General features: G+C 40.1%; 1 protein-coding gene across 3 annotated transcripts in view; it reads left to right on the top strand.

The window, feature by feature from the left end:
• Positions 1–20,182, top strand: part of LMBR1 (limb development membrane protein 1) — a 777,013-nt gene that overhangs the window by 651,184 nt on the left and 105,647 nt on the right. For 2 of the 3 annotated variants that reach the window (XM_053713820.1, XM_053713822.1), the window contains exons 10-12: positions 10,746–10,829; positions 13,454–13,530; positions 19,794–19,871. In XM_053713820.1, the coding sequence (XP_053569795.1) occupies positions 10,746–10,829; positions 13,454–13,530; positions 19,794–19,871 (239 nt within the window). The remainder of the gene's footprint in view (positions 1–10,745; positions 10,830–13,453; positions 13,531–19,793; positions 19,872–20,182) is intronic. The other variant, XM_053713821.1, reaches the window with a different exon arrangement.

Genomic DNA, 20,182 nt, shown 5'->3' with positions numbered 1-20,182 from the left:
ACATATTAACCCCTAAACCGCCACTCCCAGAGCCCACCGCAACTATAATAAATGTATTAACCCCTAAACCGCCGCTCCCTGAACCCGCCGCAACCTATATTAAATGTATTAACCCCTATCCTGCCCCCCCTACACCGTCGCCACCTATAATAAATTTATTAACCCCTAATCTGCCCCCCCTACACCGTCGCCACCTATAATAAATTTATTAACCCCTATCCTGCCCCCCACTACGCCGCCGCCACTGTCATAAAATTATTAACCCCTAAACCTAAGTCTAACCCTAACCCTAACGCCCCCCTAACTTAAATATTAATTAAATAAATCTAAATAAATTAACTCTTATTAAGTAAATGAATCCTATTTAAAACTAAATACTTACCTTTAAAATAAACCCTAATATAGCTACAATATAAATAATAATTATATTCTAGCTATCTTAGGATTTATATTTATTTCACAGGTACTTTTCAATTTATTTTAACCATGTACAATAGCTATTAAATAGTTATTAACTATTTAATAGCTTACCTAGCTAAAATAAAGAGAAATGTACCTGTGAAATAAATCCTAACCTAAGTTACAATTACACCTAACACTACACTATACTTTAATAAATTATTCCTATTTAAAAATAAATACCTACCTGTAAAATAAACCCTAAGATAGCTACAATATAATTAATAATTATATTATAGCTATCTTAGGATTTATATTTATTTTACAGGTAACTTTGTATTTATTTTAGCTAGATAGAATAGTTATTAAATAGTTATTAACTATTTAATAACTACATAGCTAAAAGAAATACAAAATTACCTGTAAAATAAATCCTATCTTAAGTTACAATTAAACCTAATACTACACTATCATTAAATTAATTAAACTACCTACAAATAACTACAATTAAATACAATTACATAAACTAACTAAAGTACAAAAAATAAAAAAAGCTAAGTTACAAAAAATAAAAAAATAAGTTACAAACATGTTACAAATATTACAACAATTTTAAGCTACTTACACCTAATCTAAGCCCCTAATAAAATAACAAACCCCCCAAAATAAAAAAATGCCCTACCCTATTCTAAATTAAATACATTTCAAAGCTCTTTTACCTTACCAGCCCTTAAAAGGGCCATTTGTGGGGGCATGCCCCAAAGAAAACAGCTCTTTTGCCTGTAAAAGAAAAATACAACCCCCCCCAACATTAAAACCCACCACCCACATACCCCTAATCTAACCCAAACCCCCCTTACAAAAACCTAACACTAATCCCCTGAAGATCATCCTACCTTGAGTCGTCTTCACTCAGCCGAGCCACCGATGGAACTGAAGAGGACATCTGGAGCGGAAGAAGTTAATCCTCCAAGCGGTGCTGAAGAAATCTTCCATCCGATGAAGTCATCATCCAGGCGGCGCTGAAGAAAAGTCTTCGATCCGTCCGATGTCATCTTCAAAGAGGCGCTGAAGAGGTCTTCTATCCGGGCGAAGTCATCTTCCAAGCCGGGTCTTGAATCTTCCTTCCGCCGACGCGGAACCACCTTCTTCACCGACGGACTACGACGAATGACGGCTCCTTTAAGGGACGTCATCCAAGATGGCGTCCCCTCAATTCCGATTGGCTGATAGGATTCTATCAGCCAATCGGAATTAAGGTAGGAAAAATCTGATTGGCTGATGGAATCAGCCAATCAGATTGAGCTCGCATTCTATTGGCTGTTCCGATCAGCCAATAGAATGCGAGCTCAATCTGATTGGCTGATTGGATCAGCCAATCGGATTGAACTTGAATCTGATTGGCTGATTCCATCAGCCAATCAGATTTTCCTACCTTAATTCCGATTGGCTGATAGAATCCTATCAGCCAATCGGAATTGAGGGGACGCCATCTTGGATGACGTCCCTTAAAGCAGCCGTCATTCGTCGTAGTCCGTCGGTGAAGAAGGTGGTTCCGCGTCGGCGGAAGGAAGATTCAAGACCCGGCTTGGAAGATGACTTCGCCCGGATAGAAGACCTCTTCAGCGCCTCTTGGAAGATGACATCGGACGGATCGAAGACTTTTCTTCAGCGCCGCCTGGATGATGACTTCATCGGATGGAAGATTTCTTCAGCGCCGCTTGGAGGATTAACTTCTTCCGCTCCGGATGTCCTCTTCAGTTCCATCGGTGGCTCGGCTGAGTGAAGACGACTCAAGGTAGGATGATCTTCAGGGGATTAGTGTTAGGTTTTTGTAAGGGGGGTTTGGGTTAGATTAGGGGTATGTGGGTGGTGGGTTTTAATGTTGGGGGGGGTTGTATTTTTCTTTTACAGGCAAAAGAGCTGTTTTCTTTGGGGCATGCCCCCACAAATGGCCCTTTTAAGGGCTGGTAAGGTAAAAGAGCTTTGAAATTTATTTAATTTAGAATAGGGTAGGGCATTTTTTTATTTTGGGGGGGCTTGTTATTTTATTAGGGGGCTTAAATTAGGTGTAAGTAGCTTAAAATTGTTGTAATATTTGTAACATGTTTGTAACTTATTTTTTTATTTTTTGCAACTTAGCTTTTTTTATTTTTTGTACTTTAGTTAGTTTATGTAATTGTATTTAATTGTAGTTATTTGTAGTTAATTTATTTAATTAATTTAATGATAGTGTAGTATTAGGTTTAATTGTAACTTAAGTTATGATTTATTTTACAGGTAATTTTGTATTTCTTTTAGCTATGTAGTTATTAAATAGTTAATAACTATTTAATAACTATTCTAACTAGCTAAAATAAATACAAAGTTACCTGTAAAATAAATATAAATTCTAAGATAGCTATAATATAATTATTAATTACATTGTAGCTATCTTAGGGTTTATTTTACAGGTAGGTATTTATTTTTAAATAGGAATAATTTATTAAAGTATAGTGTAGTGTTAGGTGTAATTGTAACTTAGGTTAGGATTTATTTCACAGGTACATTTCTCTTTATTTTAGCTAGGTAAGCTATTAAATAGTTAATAACTATTTAATAGTTATTGTACATGGTTAAAATAAATTGAAAGGTACCTGTAAAATAAATATAAATCCTAAGATAGCTAGAATATAATTATTATTTATATTGTAGCTATATTAGGGTTTATTTTAAAGGTAAGTATTTAGTTTTAAATAGGATTCATTTACTTAATAAGAGTTAATTTATTTAGATTTATTTAATTAATATTTAAGTTAGGGGGGCGTTAGGGTTAGGGTTAGACTTAGGTTTAGGGGTTAATAATTTTATTACAGTGGCGGCGGCGTAGTGGGGGGCAGATTAGGGGTTAATAAATTTATTATAGGTGGCGACGGTGTAGGGGGGGCAGGATATGGGTTAATAGGTTTAATATAGGTTGCGGCGGGTTCATGGAGCGGCGGTTTAGGGGTTAAACTATTTATTTAGTTGCGGAGAGGTGCGGGATCAGCAGGATAGGGGTTAATAATTTTATTATAGAGGGCGACGGTATGGGGGGGCAGGATAGGGGTTAATACATTTATAAGAGTTGCGGCAGGGTCTAGGAGCGGCGGTTTAGGGATTAGTAACTTTATTGAGTTGCGGGAGGCTCCGGGGGCGCCGGTATAGGGATAGAACAGTGTAGTTTAGTGTGAGTGCTTAGTGACAGGCTAGCAATAAAGCTGGGAAAAAGCCGAAGGGCAGCGAGATCGGATGAGTGATAACTGTCACAGTCCGCTGCTCATCGCCCCGCGGCTTTTTGACAGCTTTATTTGATAACTTAGGCGTATTTTTTCAGGTCCGCGGCGGCGAAGGTAGGCGAGCTTAGGCGGGCGTATTGGGCCGGCGAAGCAAGAAAAGTAGACGGCTTGATAACTACCCCCCTATGTGTATATAAAGGACAGGGAGAGCCATAACAATAAATGGACAGCATATAAATCGAAAATAAAGTATACCATACATTCTGTAGGGGCATATTCATATATATGTTATTCAATGTACAAGACCTCTAAGTAAGGGCACATTTTATACTATACAGGGCTTATATTAAGGCTGGTCTAAACAGCACAAAAAACACTAAAATCATACCTAGAGATCCGTGGAGGTAATGATCTGTATCGTGGACTCTTATCATCAGGCCTAATAAGACCCAATGATGGATCAAAATATGCTGATCATTATATAAAGAACATTTTATAAGGAACAGCGCCAGTCAATCATGGTATTGAGTCCATTAGGCTGTATAGTGTTTAATCGATTGAACCATCTCGCCTCTACCTGTAGCAATGTTCTATTCCTGTCACCACCACATTTCAAGGGGGGGGGGGCATGATCAATTAGGACAAAGCGGAGATCGTTGATACTATGTCCAGCATCCAGAAAGTGTCTCACCACTGGCTGGTCACTTTTTCCGTTTTTATAACACTTCTAATTGCAGACCTGTGATTAGCAAAGTGCACTTTGGCATCGTCTGTGGTCTTGCCCACATAAAACCTGCTACAGTTCAACAGATATATTACATGTGTGGTAGTACAGGTCATGAAGTGTATACCTCTTCTGCATATGTGGATGGCCAAAGGTGGAACGTAGTGCATCCTGTGCACCAAAATAAACCATTCTTCTTACCCTGTTGAAGCCAGATATCTTTTTTTAGAGTGGGATCTGTGATCATTAGTGAATGCTTTAGACTTCTGTTTCGTTTAAAACCCACCCTAGGGTTATGCCATTTAGTGAAAGGTAGTGTTAGGTCACATTGTATGATGTGCCAATGTTGATTTAGGCTTTTACCCAATGATCTTGCAGATGGGCTGTACATAGTGGTAAAGGTCATTCTTTGTTCATTATCCTTGGTGTTGTTTCTCGTCGGTGCTGTAGGGTCTTCAACCATTGCCTTGCTTTGGCTAATTAGTCACGGATTATAACCTCTCCGGATGATTTTCTGTTCCATTTCTGACAGTTGTTCCTGTCTCCCACGTAAATCACTGTTGTTTCTAATTACATGAATCATTTGGGCCCTTGGAATGGCCTTTAGTAGTGACATGGGATGACTGCTGGTCGAATGCGGGAGGGAATTCCTTTCGGTAGGTTTCCTATAGAGTGCAGTACCCAATTTGAAAATCTAGGAACTCAACTGATTTGTCGTAGATCTGCATCACAGTTGTCTCATATTTCTCCATGAACAAGTTAGCTAGTGAGGCGGCCACGTTTGATCCCATGGCCGTGCCAGAGATTTGATGGTAGTACTGACATTCGAAGCGGAAATAGTTGAGCCTTAGACTTAGGTCCAACAATTAGATTAAAAACTCTCTTGGGGACCAATGTAGGGGTCTCTGTCCAAGGCCTCAATGATACATTGTTTACCCGCCTCATGAGGTATTATTGTATAGAGGCTATTCACATCGGGCGTAGCAAGAATGCAGGGCCCTTTATTGTTCAAGGATGTCATTTCTTCAATAAGGTGAGACGAATCTCTCAATTCTCTTTTCAATAAAGTAATAGTTTAATGTGAACAGTAACGTTTCAGGGACAAAGTATCCCCTTCCTCAGACACAGTGTATACAAAGTGTAACAAACTTATAGCAATTCTCAAGGACACAAAAAAAAAAGCCAAGCGGTCACTATGGTAACCACTTAGTTACAGAATAAACAAAAACACCCTTGATTGTAATAGAGACTGTCTGAGTATATCATCAATCAGTGATATAATGTTACAGTTGATAGTGACTGTTTTAAAACAAGAGGGGTAAATAACAAGGAGCACAAACAGTGGGAGACATAGGAACCAAAAAATCTGTGCATTTCATACAGATATGTTCATCTAAACTATAATAAGGCTCATAGGATGAATGGGCATATAAGCCATATGTATGCAGGGCACAAACTCAGTTTCTCATGGCCACAAACTGATCTGATCGTCAGAATACCAAATACACATTGCATCGCTGCCGCACCATGTACCCAGTAGTAACCGTATCATACAACTCGGTACACATCATGGTCACGTGCCTCCTGGAGCCAATCAGGCAGCGGCATCATTGTAGCCATGGAGATGTAAGTATTAAGATCGCAGCGTTATAGCACATCTTCTAAATAGGCTAAAAAAAGGATCACGGTACTCCCAACATGTGAATACTGTGTTTACCATGTAATGGCTTATTATGGCAATGGATAACCTCTATATGGTGCAACTCTGTGGATGGAGTGAGAGTGCACATCTTAGCTATATTCATTAATTTTGTTGTTGCACGCACAACTAGACTGACCTCTTCCTAATTGGACTTGTTGCACCTGCACACTCAAGTGCACCACACCGGAAGGGATTGTTATATAACATGGATACAGATGTGGAAGACATACAGATTCTCACTTTCACTGAAAGTGATGCAGCGAGGATCCTGTTTAATCCTGAAGATGAGACAAGTGGGGACACAGCTAATGTGGTTTATCTAGCCCTCCTCAAATTAAAGAAAAAGGAGGTAGATATGAAACTCTATGGGGTCTATCTATTGGAGTACCATAAAAGAAAACTGATACCCAGAGGATTTCGTATTAGAAACCTTCGCACAATTGGACGAGTGAATCCAGAATTTTGTAAGCACTGGTGCGCCATTCTTAAAAAGTGCTCTCTAGACTTAATCTTACTAGTGACTGAAGAAGTAAGAAACCTCCTTGAAAAAAGGGAAGATTAGAGATCCAAGAATGTGAAATCATAAAAACACAAACCCACATCTGAGCAGTGGCTGGATAAATTAGCCGCACAGATCAAAGAGTACAAAGACACACTTGTACAATTTAAAAACAGAAAACTTCATACAGTGTGTGAGGATCACAAGGACAAAATGGTGTATCGCTGGCTGACTGGGGGTGACAACAGAAGACCCACATGCAAAGGAGAAGAAGACAGCGCTACTACACCAAGCAGTCCCTACAAACAGTTGACAGCAGCTCAGGTTCTGATACGGATATGCCCCAAGGAGGAAGTGGCACTACTGACAGCCAAGGAGCTGGACAACAGTTTTTTTTTAAGGAGTTACTACCCGAGCCAGGCAAAGAAGAAGAGGGGGAGGCCCCATGTATGCAGGGGAGGGTCCTGGAGAGAGAAAGCCACCTTTACTCCCTAGGTAAACCCTGAGATTGGAGAGGGGGGAGGATTGGGTAGTCAAAATCAGTGACCAGGTCCTTACCCCCACTGAACACCGCTTGCTGAATAAAGGATTAAGCTTTGTTCCCACTCGCAAGAGTGATGAATTTGATGTGTATATAGAATGTCAGAAATTTCAAAGTTTACTTCATCTGAAAGAATTCTTTATGGATTCTGAGATGATAGAAGCAACACACCCATTCAAAAATAAGAGTTCCTTTGACCCTCATAGCCATAATCCAAGCATTAAAACTTTTATGAGGTTGGTGACCATAGATCTGAATGACCAGAAACATACCAGTTACCGCAACAACTTGTCTGAGGAGGAGAGAAAGTGCACAATTATTAGGCAAATGAGTATTTTGACCACATCATCCTCTTTATGCATGTTGTCTTACTCCAAGCTGTATAGGCTCGAAAGCCTACTACCAATTAAGCATATTAGGTGATGTGCATCTCTGTAATGAGAAGGGGTGTGGTCTAATGACATCAACACCCTATATCAGGTGTGCATAATTATTAGGCAACTTCCTTTCCTTTGGCAAAATGGGTCAAAAGAAGGACTTGACAGGCTCAGAAAAGTCAAAAATAGTGAGATATCTTGCAGAGGGATGCAGCACTCTTAAAATTGTAAAGCTTCTGAAGCGTGATCATCGAACAATCAAGCGTTTCATTCAAAATAGTCAACAGGGTCGCAAGAAGCGTGTGGAAAAACCAAGGCGCAAAATAACTGCCCATGAACTGAGAAAAGTCAAGCGTGCAGCTGCCAAGATGCCACTTGCCACCAGTTTGGCCATATTTCAGAGCTGCAACATCACTGGAGTGCCCAAAAGCACAAGGTGTGCAATACTCAGAGACATGGCCAAGGTAAGAAAGGCTGAAAGACAACCACCACTGAACAAGACACACATGTTGAAACGTCAAGACTGGGCCAAGAAATATCTCAAGACTGATTTTTTTTGGACTGATGAAATGAGAGTGAGTCTTGATGGGCCAGATGGATGGGCCCGTGGCTGGATTGGTAAAGGGCAGAGAGCTCCAGTCCGACTCAGACGCCAGCAAGGTGGAGATGGAGTACTGGTTTGGGCTGGTATCATCAAAGATGAGCTTGTGGGGCCTTTTCGGGTTGAGGATGGAGTCAAGCTCAACTCCCAGTCCTACTGCCAGTTTCTGGAAGACACCTTCTTCAAGCAGTGGTACAGGAAGAAGTCTGCATCCTTCAAGAAAAACATGATTTTAATGCAGGACAATGCTCCATCACACGCGTCCAAGTACTCCACAGCGTGGCTGGCAAGAAAGGGTATAAAAGAAGAAAATCTAATGACATGGCCTCCTTGTTCACCTGATCTGAACCCCATTGAGAACCTGTGGTCCATCATCAAATGTGAGATTTACAAGGAGGGAAAACAGTACACCTCTCTGAACAGTGTCTGGGAGGCTGTGGTTGCTGCTGTACGCAATGTTGATGGTGAACAGATCAAAACACTGACAGAATCCATGGATGGCAGGCTTTTGAGTGTTCTTGCAAAGAAAGGTGGCTATATTGGTCACTGATTTGTTTTTGTTTTGTTTTTGAATGTCAGAAATGTATATTTGTGAATGTTGAGATGTTATATTGGTTTCACTGGTAAAAATAAATAATTGAAATGGGTATATATTTGTTTTTTGTTAAGTTGCCTAATAATTATGCACAGTAATAGTCACCTGCACACACAGATATCCCCCTAAAATAGCTATAACTAAAAACAAACTAAAAACTACTTCCAAAACTATTCAGCTTTGATATTAATGAGTTTTTTGGGTTCATTGAGAACATGGTTGTTTTTCAATAATAAAATTAATCCTCAAAAATACAACTTGCCTAATAATTCTGCACTCCCTGTAGTGATAAGAAAGGCAGACAAGGGTGGAGCGGTTGTGGTTCTCAACTATGCAGACTATCGTGAGGAAATCCTACAACAATCGAGTGATGACAACACTTACCAAGTTCTAAACAGTGACCCTACAGGGGATTTTCAAAAAAGAATTGAACAAGCAGTGGAACCTCAGTGTAGGTCTGATTGATGAAAATACCTTGAAGTTCTTGAGGTTAGAATTTCCATCCTGAGCGATTCTTTACATGCTGCCAAAAATTCACAAAGACATAAGAAGACCACCTGGCAGACCAATCATCTTGGACAGGAATTTTAACACTTCAAGGCTGGCTGTCTTTGATTACTTTCTTCAGCCACTTGTCAGAAACATGCAGTCACACTTGAGAGATTCGTCTCACCTTGTCGAAGAAATGACATCCTTGAACATTGAAGAGCCCTGCATTCTCGCTACGGCCGATGTGAATAGCCTCTATACAATAATGCCTCATGAGGCAGGTAAACAATGTATCATTTAGGCCTTGGATAGATACCCCTACATTGGTCCCCCAAGAGAGTTTCTAATCGAATTGTTGGACCCAAGTCTAAGGTTCAACTATTTCTGCTTCGACGGTCAGTACTACCAACAAATCTATTGCACGGCCATGGGATCAAACGTGGCCCCCTCACTAGCTAACTTGTTCATGGAGAAATATGACAACTGGGATTTATGACAAACCAGAACTAATGTTCTACAGACGGTATATCGATGACCTCCTCATTATATGGAGGGGGTCAGCAGAACAACTTGAGGATTCGTTTGCACATTTGACTTCCTTGAACAATCCAGTGAAGTTTAAGATCTCACATGACAGGTCATCCATGTGGTTCCTAGATTTGATTTCCTTCAAGAAAGGAAAAAGCAAATTGGGTACTGCACTCTATAGGAAACCCACCAACATGAATTCCCTCCTGCATGCGACCAGCTGCCATCCCATGTCACTACTAAAGGCAGATCCAAGGGCCCAAATGATTAGTGTAATTTGAAAAAACAGTGACATATATATGTATATATTGGTCTGAAGAAGGGGCATTCTTGCTCTGAAACGTCACTATAATAAATATCAAAATTGACACAAGTCCACTGAGTGCGGATCTCTAATATACTATACATGTTTATGTGTGTGTATATATATATATATATATATATATATATATATATATATATATATATATATATATATATATATATGTGTGTGTATATATATATATATATATATATATATCTATCATATATAATGGTGTTGCTGAAATATAATTACATGTTCTAGAAATGTATGTAAAATAAAACACGTATAGACTATGATTTAAATGGAAGCTTATGGCAGATCTATGGTTTTAATATTTACCTTAATTTTGTTAATGAAAACGTCAGCACTGCATACTAGATTACATTTAGGTACTTTAAACCACTTTGAAATGCAGAATGTTAGTGTAGTTGTTTGAGAATATATTTCCAAGGTTAAGAAGCCTTTCTTTCCTTCTATTTGTGTAAAACATACCAAACCAAAACATGTTATAGTTGTGAAAGCAAAACCTAAAAGGCATAAATACTTCAACATAAGGACGTGTTTTGTACATCCTGATATAGCAAGTGTAATGCCCTCTATGGTTGTCCAGCTGATGATGGCTTTCTTTGAATTACTATACTGTCAGCTTTAAAACATGGATTACAACAAAGTCAAATGCTGCATTCTTGTGTTTTGCATAGTTCATGTAATAAATTCTTTCATGTTTAGCAGGAGGAAACAGTTCCACAGATTATAACGCAAAAAAGATTCAACATGAGATTGACAATGCAAAGACCATGAAATCAAACCTAGGTGGGTTGACATGACAACTTTTTTATAGTCTTTGTATATATTAAGGAACAGTGTTATTTGTGATTTCACTATTTTGGAAACATTGTTTTATGCACAGTTACATAGTAATAAAGGCTGAAAAAGGCTCACATATATCAAGTTCAACCTTTCATACAATCCTGTTATTATTGTTGAATTGAAGTGACTTCTGCTTTTGCCTCAAAGTTAAAAAAAAAGCCTTAATGATTCTAAAGTGGCAATTGGATTAACAAACTACTATACTGTCACTACTGTTCTATCCCTGTATATACAGCTTTGACCAAAATTAAAAAACACACAAAAAGCATCATGAATTTGCTAGAACAACCTCATTAGGCAGTCAAGTCCATATCCTTCTTGTTCTTAATGTAATGAACCCCTTACGCTGCTGTAGATGAAATCTCTGTTCCTCAAGTCTTAATGGATTATGACTTGTCCTTTTGTACAGTACTACTGATAAACATGTCAGCTGATAATTGCTTATATGGGCCCTCTATATAGTTGTATAATATAATCAAATCCCCTCTGAGACTTCTTTCTTTTCACATTATCAATTGTGTCACCCTCCTCTGCACTTTTTCCAGTTCTGTAATGTCCTCCTTAAAACCTAGACTATGTTAGGATATTCCATGCTGTCCTAAAAACACTGTGCCTTAACGACGTGGCAACAGCATGGAACATCTTAACTCCTGCGGCCCCCCTTAATTCTTAACTGCTTCGATTTTGAATGCAGGCAGTCCCCCAGGAGCCAATCAGCTCAGTTGGAGTCACATAAATGCAGTGAAAATCAGTCACTGATACAATATGATAGCCTGACTGCTCTCGCTTTGTGTGATCAGAGGCGAGAAAGGCAGAGAGATCACTCCTACAAAGATTTATACACATCACTAATACAAATTTAAAAATATTCTTTAGGTACTGATCCCAGTGTTCACTCTGACCGGGAAGTGGAACTTGGGGGTGGAAGTGGTAATTGGTAAGCGGGTTGAGAAAGTTAGTGTTAGATAGGAGTTCAAAAAAGAACCCTTTCAGTGCTGTTTAGATCAAGGTGTCAAATTTCCATGTATGAAGACTGAAATGGGCAGGCCACTTATTTGGCCCTGTAGATTCCTAAAACCCCATATGACTTGTATTTTGGCATTGTCGTCCGCAGAAATTTTTCCAGAGGGGGCAAAAAAAACAAAACTGCCCAAAGCATAATAATAGTAGTGGCAATATGTGAAGCAGATAGCATTGCTTGTTGTAAACATGAGATGCACATAATTTTAAACATGGTAGCTCATTGGTGTCAAGAGTGACTCATGTGAGTGCTTTTACTTAGTTATAAGACGGTTTGAGAAATTCAATTAAAAAAGTAGGGCTGCAATATGATGAGAAAACATTATATAAACACATACATACACACATACACACACACACACACACACACACACACACATATATATATATATATATATATATATATAATATATATATATATATATATATATATATATATATATATATATATATATATATATGAAAAAGATAGAAAGTCGGACACTCATGCAAGCATACAGCTAGATTAAAAGCAAAATGTAAGAGCTAGTTACAAAGTTTAGCCAAATGGTGATAGGCCCAGGGCCATGTCAAGGTCCCTTCCTCACTGGGTGTGTGTGTGTGTGTGTGTGTGTGTATATGAAAAAACACACTCTTGCTCACACTCACAGCAACAAACACATACTCTTGCTCTCTCTCACACACACACATATACACACACAGGAGCAAACATACACACTTGCTTACAATAACACATAAATATAAAACCCAATTTAACATAAATATAGAAACATTGACACTTACATGCCAGTTGCTGATATTCTACCTACTACAGCACAATTCCAGGGGCTGGACTTAATTCTGAGCATTAGCTGGCTCCCTCGCACATTCTGCACCTCCATTCCCTCAGCAGCATTTAGAAGCACAAGCCACTCCCATTTTTTGTGAATCACAGGAACTTTACAATAAGGGAACAATCATACAGCAAAGCAGCTGTGCCAGAATCAGTACAGCTGCAATGTGAGGTAAAAAAAATATAAACAATTTGGCAGTCACTGGGACCCTCTGTACCTGCACCACCACTGGCCTTAAACATTTTATTTTCAGTGACCTGGAGTAAATGCTGTGTTTCGCACTTACTTAGATTTTATTCTTATTAAATTATAGTTCATATATAAATATTTGATGTCAAAAGAAAGCCCTATTTTTCCTCTAAAAACAATATATAATAAGTTACATATAGCTCAAACTCTAGGTTTTGTTTACATTCAGTACTTTGACAATTGCCTCATTGCACAGAATTGCACTGCATATCTAAGGTTGGATATTACCATTACCTTTAAATTTATTTTTTTTGCTTTTTTTCTATATTCTTATTTATTATTGTAATAAACTGTTGTCTGTATTTTTTACATACAACTAGTGTACATACCTTTCAGTTCCACAGGTATAAATAATTGACTAGTTTGGAGATATGGTTTCTCAGCGTCATAGATATGAAGTAATAGCTGCCATTTTACCTGATGAAATTTGTTTTCATGTTTTCTATTTTGTTTTCTTTTTAAAAGAAAGACGCAAGAAAGCTTCTGCTTGGGAGAAGAACTTGGTATACCCATCAGTAATGATATTGCTCCTAGTGGCGACGGTAAGTGTTGGTCTTAAAGAAGTTTTTTATAATTTGATAAAGAAAATTCTTCTTCTTATATTGTTAAAAATTATTTACACAATTTCTTAGCATCACCCTATGCATAAATGAAGGTTTACAGGGGCATTACACATTAAATACATTTCATGCACCTTCCTATAAAAATGGGTGCCGCCATTTTTTTCTCTTGGCTACACTGCAGGTACCTGAATGATAGTTGCTGCACCTATGACTAGAGTAATGCGGGGAATAATCTCAATACCACATTCATAAAATGTATTTAGTGTATAATAAACCTTTAAGAGGATAATACATACATATTATCTGAATGTGTATCTCAATGTGCTGTAGATGTGATGACACCAGATCCTGTAAATCTACTATTTCTCCAACATAGGTGTGTCCGGTCCACGGCGTCATCCTTACTTGTGGGATATTCTCTTCCCCAACAGGAAATGGCAAAGAGCCCAGCAAAGCTGGTCACATGATCCCTCCTAGGCTCCGCCTACCCCAGTCATTCTCTTTGCCGTTGTACAGGCAACATCTCCACGGAGATGGCTTAGAGTTTTTTAGTGTTTAACTGTAGTTTTTCATTATTCAATCAAGAGTTTGTTATTTTCAAATAGTGCTGGTATGTACTATTTACTCAGAAACAGAAAAGAGATGAAGAGTTCTGTTTGTATGAGGAAAATGATTTTAGCAACCGTAACTAAAATCCATGGCTGTTCCACACAGGACTGTTGAGAGCAATTAACTTCAGTTGGGGGAACAGTGTGCAGTCTCTTGCTGCTTGAGGTATGACACATTCTAACAAGACGATGTAATGCTGGAAGCTGTCATTTTCCCTATGGGATCCGGTAAGCCATGTTTATTACGATTGTAAATAAGGGCTTCACAAGGGCTTATTTAGACTGTAGACTTTTTTGGGCTAAATCGATTCATTATTAACACATATTTAGCCTTGAGGAATCATTTTATTTGGGTATTTTGATATAATAATATCGGCAGGCACTGTATTAGACACCTTATTTCTTAGGGGCTTTCCCAAAGCATAAGCAGAGTCTCATTTTCGCGCCGGTGTGGCGCACTTGTTTTTGAGAGGCATGGCATGCAGTCGCATGTGAGAGGAGCTCTGATACTTAGAAAAGACTTCTGAAGGCGTCATTTGGTATCGTATTCCCCTTTGGGTTTGGTTGGGTCTCAGCAAAGCAGATACCTGGGACTGTAAAGGGGTTAAAGCTTAAAACGGCTCCGGTTCCGTTATTTTAAGGGTTAAAGCTTCCAAATTTGGTGTGCAATATTTTTAAGGCTTTATGACACTGTGGTGAAAATTTGGTGAATTTTGAACAATTCCTTCATGTTTTTTCGCAATTGCAGTAATAAAGTGTGTTCAGTTTAAAATTTAAAGTGACAGTAACGGTTTTATTTTAAAACGTTTTTTGTACTTTCTTATCAAGTTTATGCCTGTTTAACATGTCTGAACTACCAGATAGACTGTGTTCTGAATGTGGGGAAGCCAGAATTCCTATTCATTTAAATAAATGTGATTTATGTGATAATGACAATGATGCCCAAGATGATTCCTCAAGTGAGGGGAGTAAGCATGGTACTGCATCATTCCCTCCTTCGTCTACACGAGTCTTGCCCACTCAGGAGGCCCCTAGTACATCTAGTGCGCCAATACTCCTTACTATGCAACAATTAACGGCTGTAATGGATAATTCTGTCAAAAACATTTTAGCCAAAATGAACCCTTGTCAGCGTAAGCGTGGCTGCTCTGTTTTAGTTACTGAAGAGCATGACGACGCTGATATTAATATCTCTGAAGGGCCCCTAACCCAATCTGAGGGAGCCAGGGAGGTTTTGTCTGAGGGAGAAATTACTGATTTAGGGAACATTTCTCAGCAGGCTGAATCTGATGTGATTACATTTAAATTTAAGTTGGAACATCTCCGCATTTTGCTTAAGGAGGTATTATCCACTCTGGATGATTGTGAAAATTTGGTCATCCCAGAGAAACTATGTAAAATGGACAAGTTCCTAGAGGTGCCGGGGCTCCCAGAAGCTTTTCCTATACCCAAGCGGGTGGCGGACATTGTTAATAAAGAATGGGAAAGGCCCGGTATTCCTTTCGTCCCTCCCCCCATATTTAAAAAATTGTTTCCTATGGTCGACCCCAGAAAGGACTTATGGCAGTCAGTCCCCAAGGTCGAGGGAGCGGTTTCTACTTTAAACAAACGCACCACTATACCCATAGAGGATAGTTGTGCTTTCAAAGATCCTATGGATAAAAAATTAGAAGGTTTGCTTAAAAAGATGTTTGTTCAGCAGGGTTACCTTCTACAACCCATTTCATGCATTGTCCCTGTCACTACAGCTGCATATTTCTGGTTTGATGAACTGATTAAGGTGCTCGATAGTGATTCTCCTCCTTACAAGGAGATTATGGACAGAATCAATGCTCTCAAATTGGCTAATTCTTTCACTCTAGACGCCACTTTGCAAGTGGCTAGGTTAGCGGCTAAGAATTCTGGGTTTGCTATTGTGGCGCGCAGAGCGCTTTGGTTGAAATCTTGGTCGGCTGATGCGTCTTCCAAGAACAAGTTACTAAACATTCCTTTCAAGGGGAAAACGCTGTTTGGCCCTGACTTGAAAGAGATTATCTCTGATATCACTGGGGGTAAGGGCCACGCCCTTCCTCAGGATAGGCCTTTCAAGGCAAAAAATAGACCTAATTTTCGTCCCTTTCGTAAAAACGGACCAGCCCAAAGTGCTACGTCCTCTAAGCAAGAGGGTAATACTTCTCAAGCCAAGCCAGCTTGGAGACCAATGCAGGGCTGGAACAAGGGAAAGCAGGCCAAGAAACCTGTCACTGCTACCAAGACAGCATGAAATATTGGCCCCCGATCCGGGACCGGATCTGGTGGGGGGCAGACTCTCTCTCTTCGCTCAGGTTTGGGCAAGAGATGTTCTGGATCCTTGGGCGCTAGAAATAGTCTCCCAGGGTTATCTTCTGGAATTCAAGGGACTTCCCCCAAGGGGGAGGTTCCACAGGTCTCAGTTGTCTTCAGACCACATAAAAAGACAGGCGTTCTTACATTGTGTAGAAGACCTGTTAAAAATGGGAGTGATTCATCCTGTTCCATTAAGAGAACAAGGGATGGGGTTCTACTCCAATCTGTTCATAGTTCCCAAAAAAGAGGGAACGTTCAGACCAATCTTAGATCTCAAGATCTTAAACAAATTTCTCAAGCTCCCATCGTTCAAGATGGAAACCATTCGAACTATCCTTCCTTCCATCCAGGAAGGTCAATTCATGACCACGGTGGATTTAAAGGATGCGTATCTACATATTCCTATCCACAAGGAACATCATCGGTTCCTAAGGTTTGCATTCCTAGACAAACATTACCAGTTTGTGGCGCTTCCTTTCGGATTAGCCACTGCTCCAAGGATTTTCACAAAGGTACTAGGGTCCCTTCTAGCGGTGCTAAGACCAAGGGGCATTGCAGTAGTACCTTACCTGGACGACATTCTGATTCAAGCGTCGTCCCTCCCTCGAGCAAAGGCTCACACGGACATCGTCCTGGCCTTTCTCAGATCTCACGGCTGGAAAGTGAACGTGGAAAAGAGTTCTCTATCCCCGTCAACAAGGGTTCCCTTCTTGGGAACAATTATAGACTCCTCAGAAATGAGGATTTTTCTAACAGAGGCCAGAAAGACAAAGCTTCTGGACTCTTGTCGGATACTTCATTCCGTTCCTCTTCCTTCCGTAGCTCAGTGCATGGAAGTGATCGGGTTGATGGTAGCGGCAATGGACATAGTTCCTTTTGCGCGCATTCATCTAAGACCATTACAACTGTGCATGCTCAGTCAGTGGAATGGGGACTATACAGACTTGTCTCCAAAGATACAAGTAAATCAGAGGACCAGAGACTCACTCCGTTGGTGGCTGTCCCTGGACAACCTGTCACGAGGGATGACATTCCGCAGACCAGAGTGGGTCATTGTCACGACCGACGCCAGTCTGATGGGCTGGGGCGCGGTCTGGGGATCCCTGAAAGCTCAGGGTCTTTGGTCTCGGGAAGAATCTCTTCTACCGATAAATATTCTGGAACTGAGAGCGATATTCAATGCTCTCAAGGCTTGGCCTCAGCTAGCGAGGACCAAGTTCATTCGGTTTCAATCAGACAACATGACGACTGTTGCGTACATCAACCATCAGGGGGGAACAAGGAGTTCCCTAGCGATGGAAGAAGTGACCAAGATTATTCTATGGGCGGAGTCTCACTCCTGCCACCTGTCTGCTATCCACATCCCGGGAGTGGAAAATTGGGAAGCGGATTTTCTGAGTCGTCAGACATTGCATCCGGGGGAGTGGGAACTCCATCCGGAAATCTTTGCCCAAGTCACTCAACTATGGGGCATTCCAGACATGGATCTGATGGCCTCTCGTCAGAACTTCAAAGTTCCTTGCTACGGGTCCAGATCCAGGGATCCCAAGGCGGCTCTAGTGGATGCACTAGTAGCACCTTGGACCTTCAAACTAGCTTATGTGTTCCCGCCGTTTCCCCTCATCCCCAGGCTGGTAGCCAGGATCAATCAGGAGAGGGCGTCGGTGATCTTGATAGCTCCTGCGTGGCCACGCAGGACTTGGTATGCAGATCTGGTGAATATGTCATCGGCTCCACCTTGGAAGCTACCTTTGAGACGAGACCTTCTAGTTCAGGGTCCGTTCGAACATCCGAATCTGGTTTCACTCCAGCTGACTGCTTGGAGATTGAACGCTTGATTTTATCGAAGCGAGGTTTCTCAGATTCTGTTATCGATACTCTTGTTCAGGCCAGAAAGCCTGTAACTAGAAAGATTTACCACAAAATTTGGAAAAAATATATCTGTTGGTGTGAATCTAAAGGATTCCCTTGGGACAAGGTTAAGATTCCTAGGATTCTATCCTTCCTTCAAGAAGGATTGGAAAAGGGATTATCGGCAAGTTCCCTGAAGGGACAGATTTCTGCCTTGTCGGTGTTACTTCACAAAAAACTGGCAGCTGTGCCAGATGTTCAAGCCTTTGTTCAGGCTCTGGTTAGAATCAAGCCTGTTTACAAACCTTTGACTCCTCCTTGGAGTCTCAATTTAGTTCTTTCAGTTCTTCAGGGGGTTCCGTTTGAACCCTTACATTCCGTTGATATTAAGTTATTATCTTGGAAAGTTTTGTTTTTAGTTGCAATTTCTTCTGCTAGAAGAGTTTCAGAATTATCTGCTCTGCAGTGTTCTCCTCCTTATCTGGTGTTCCATGCAGATAAGGTGGTTTTACGTACTAAACCTGGTTTTCTTCCAAAAGTTGTTTCTAACAAAAACATTAACCAGGAGATTATCGTACCTTCTCTGTGTCCGAAACCAGTTTCAAAGAAGGAACGCTTGTTGCACAATTTGGATGTTGTTCGCGCTCTAAAATTCTATTTAGATGCTACAAAGGATTTTAGACAAACATCTTCCTTGTTTGTTGTTTATTCAGGTAAAAGGAGAGGTCAAAAAGCAACTTCTACCTCTCTCTCTTTTTGGATTAAAAGCATCATCAGATTGGCTTACGAGACTGCCGGACGGCAGCCTCCCGAAAGAATCACAGCTCATTCCACTAGGGCTGTGGCTTCCACATGGGCCTTCAAGAACGAGGCTTCTGTTGATCAGATATGTAGGGCAGCGACTTGGTCTTCACTGCACACTTTTACCAAATTTTACAAGTTTGATACTTTTGCTTCTTCTGAGGCTATTTTTGGGAGAAAGGTTTTGCAAGCCGTGGTGCCTTCCATTTAGGTGACCTGATTTGCTCCCTCCCTTCATCCGTGTCCTAAAGCTTTGGTATTGGTTCCCACAAGTAAGGATGACGCCGTGGACCGGACACACCTATGTTGGAGAAAACAGAATTTATGTTTACCTGATAAATTTCTTTCTCCAACGGTGTGTCCGGTCCACGGCCCGCCCTGGTTTTTTAATCAGGTCTGATAATTTATTTTCTTTAACTACAGTCACCACGGTACCATATGGTTTCTCCTATGCTATTATTCCTCCTTAACGTCGGTCGAATGACTGGGGTAGGCGGAGCCTAGGAGGGATCATGTGACCAGCTTTGCTGGGCTCTTTGCCATTTCCTGTTGGGGAAGAGAATATCCCACAAGTAAGGATGACGCCGTGGACCGGACACACCGTTGGAGAAAGAAATTTATCAGGTAAACATAAATTCTGTTTTTGCTTCTCTTTAGTCTTTTTCCGTCATCTTGGTTTCCTGCAACATTCTGCGTTTGTTGATCGATGAGACAGCAATGCCTAAAGGTTCAAAGGTATTTCAGTTAGTTATTTATTTATTAAATATTCTTTATTTTGCCATTTATATAATCTTGTTTCATAATGATCAGAACAGTCCATCATATGGCACAGATATACCACGTTTTGTAATATGCTGTAGAATAGGGCTGCACGTTAATTGCATGATGCGATTAATCGCCATTTTCAAATTGCGGCAGTATGCAATATTTTTTTTTATTACAAAAAAAATCCTCAATGCAGTACAGTCAGCCACATGGGAGGATTTTTTTAATCAAAAAAATTTGCATACTCCCACGATTTAAAATCGCGATTAATCGCATCATGC

Source organism: Bombina bombina, chromosome 5, assembly GCF_027579735.1.
Source record: "Bombina bombina isolate aBomBom1 chromosome 5, aBomBom1.pri, whole genome shotgun sequence".
In the NCBI taxonomy this organism is placed as follows: Eukaryota; Metazoa; Chordata; class Amphibia; order Anura; family Bombinatoridae; genus Bombina; species Bombina bombina.
This window is presented reverse-complemented; position numbering and strand designations above follow the sequence as displayed.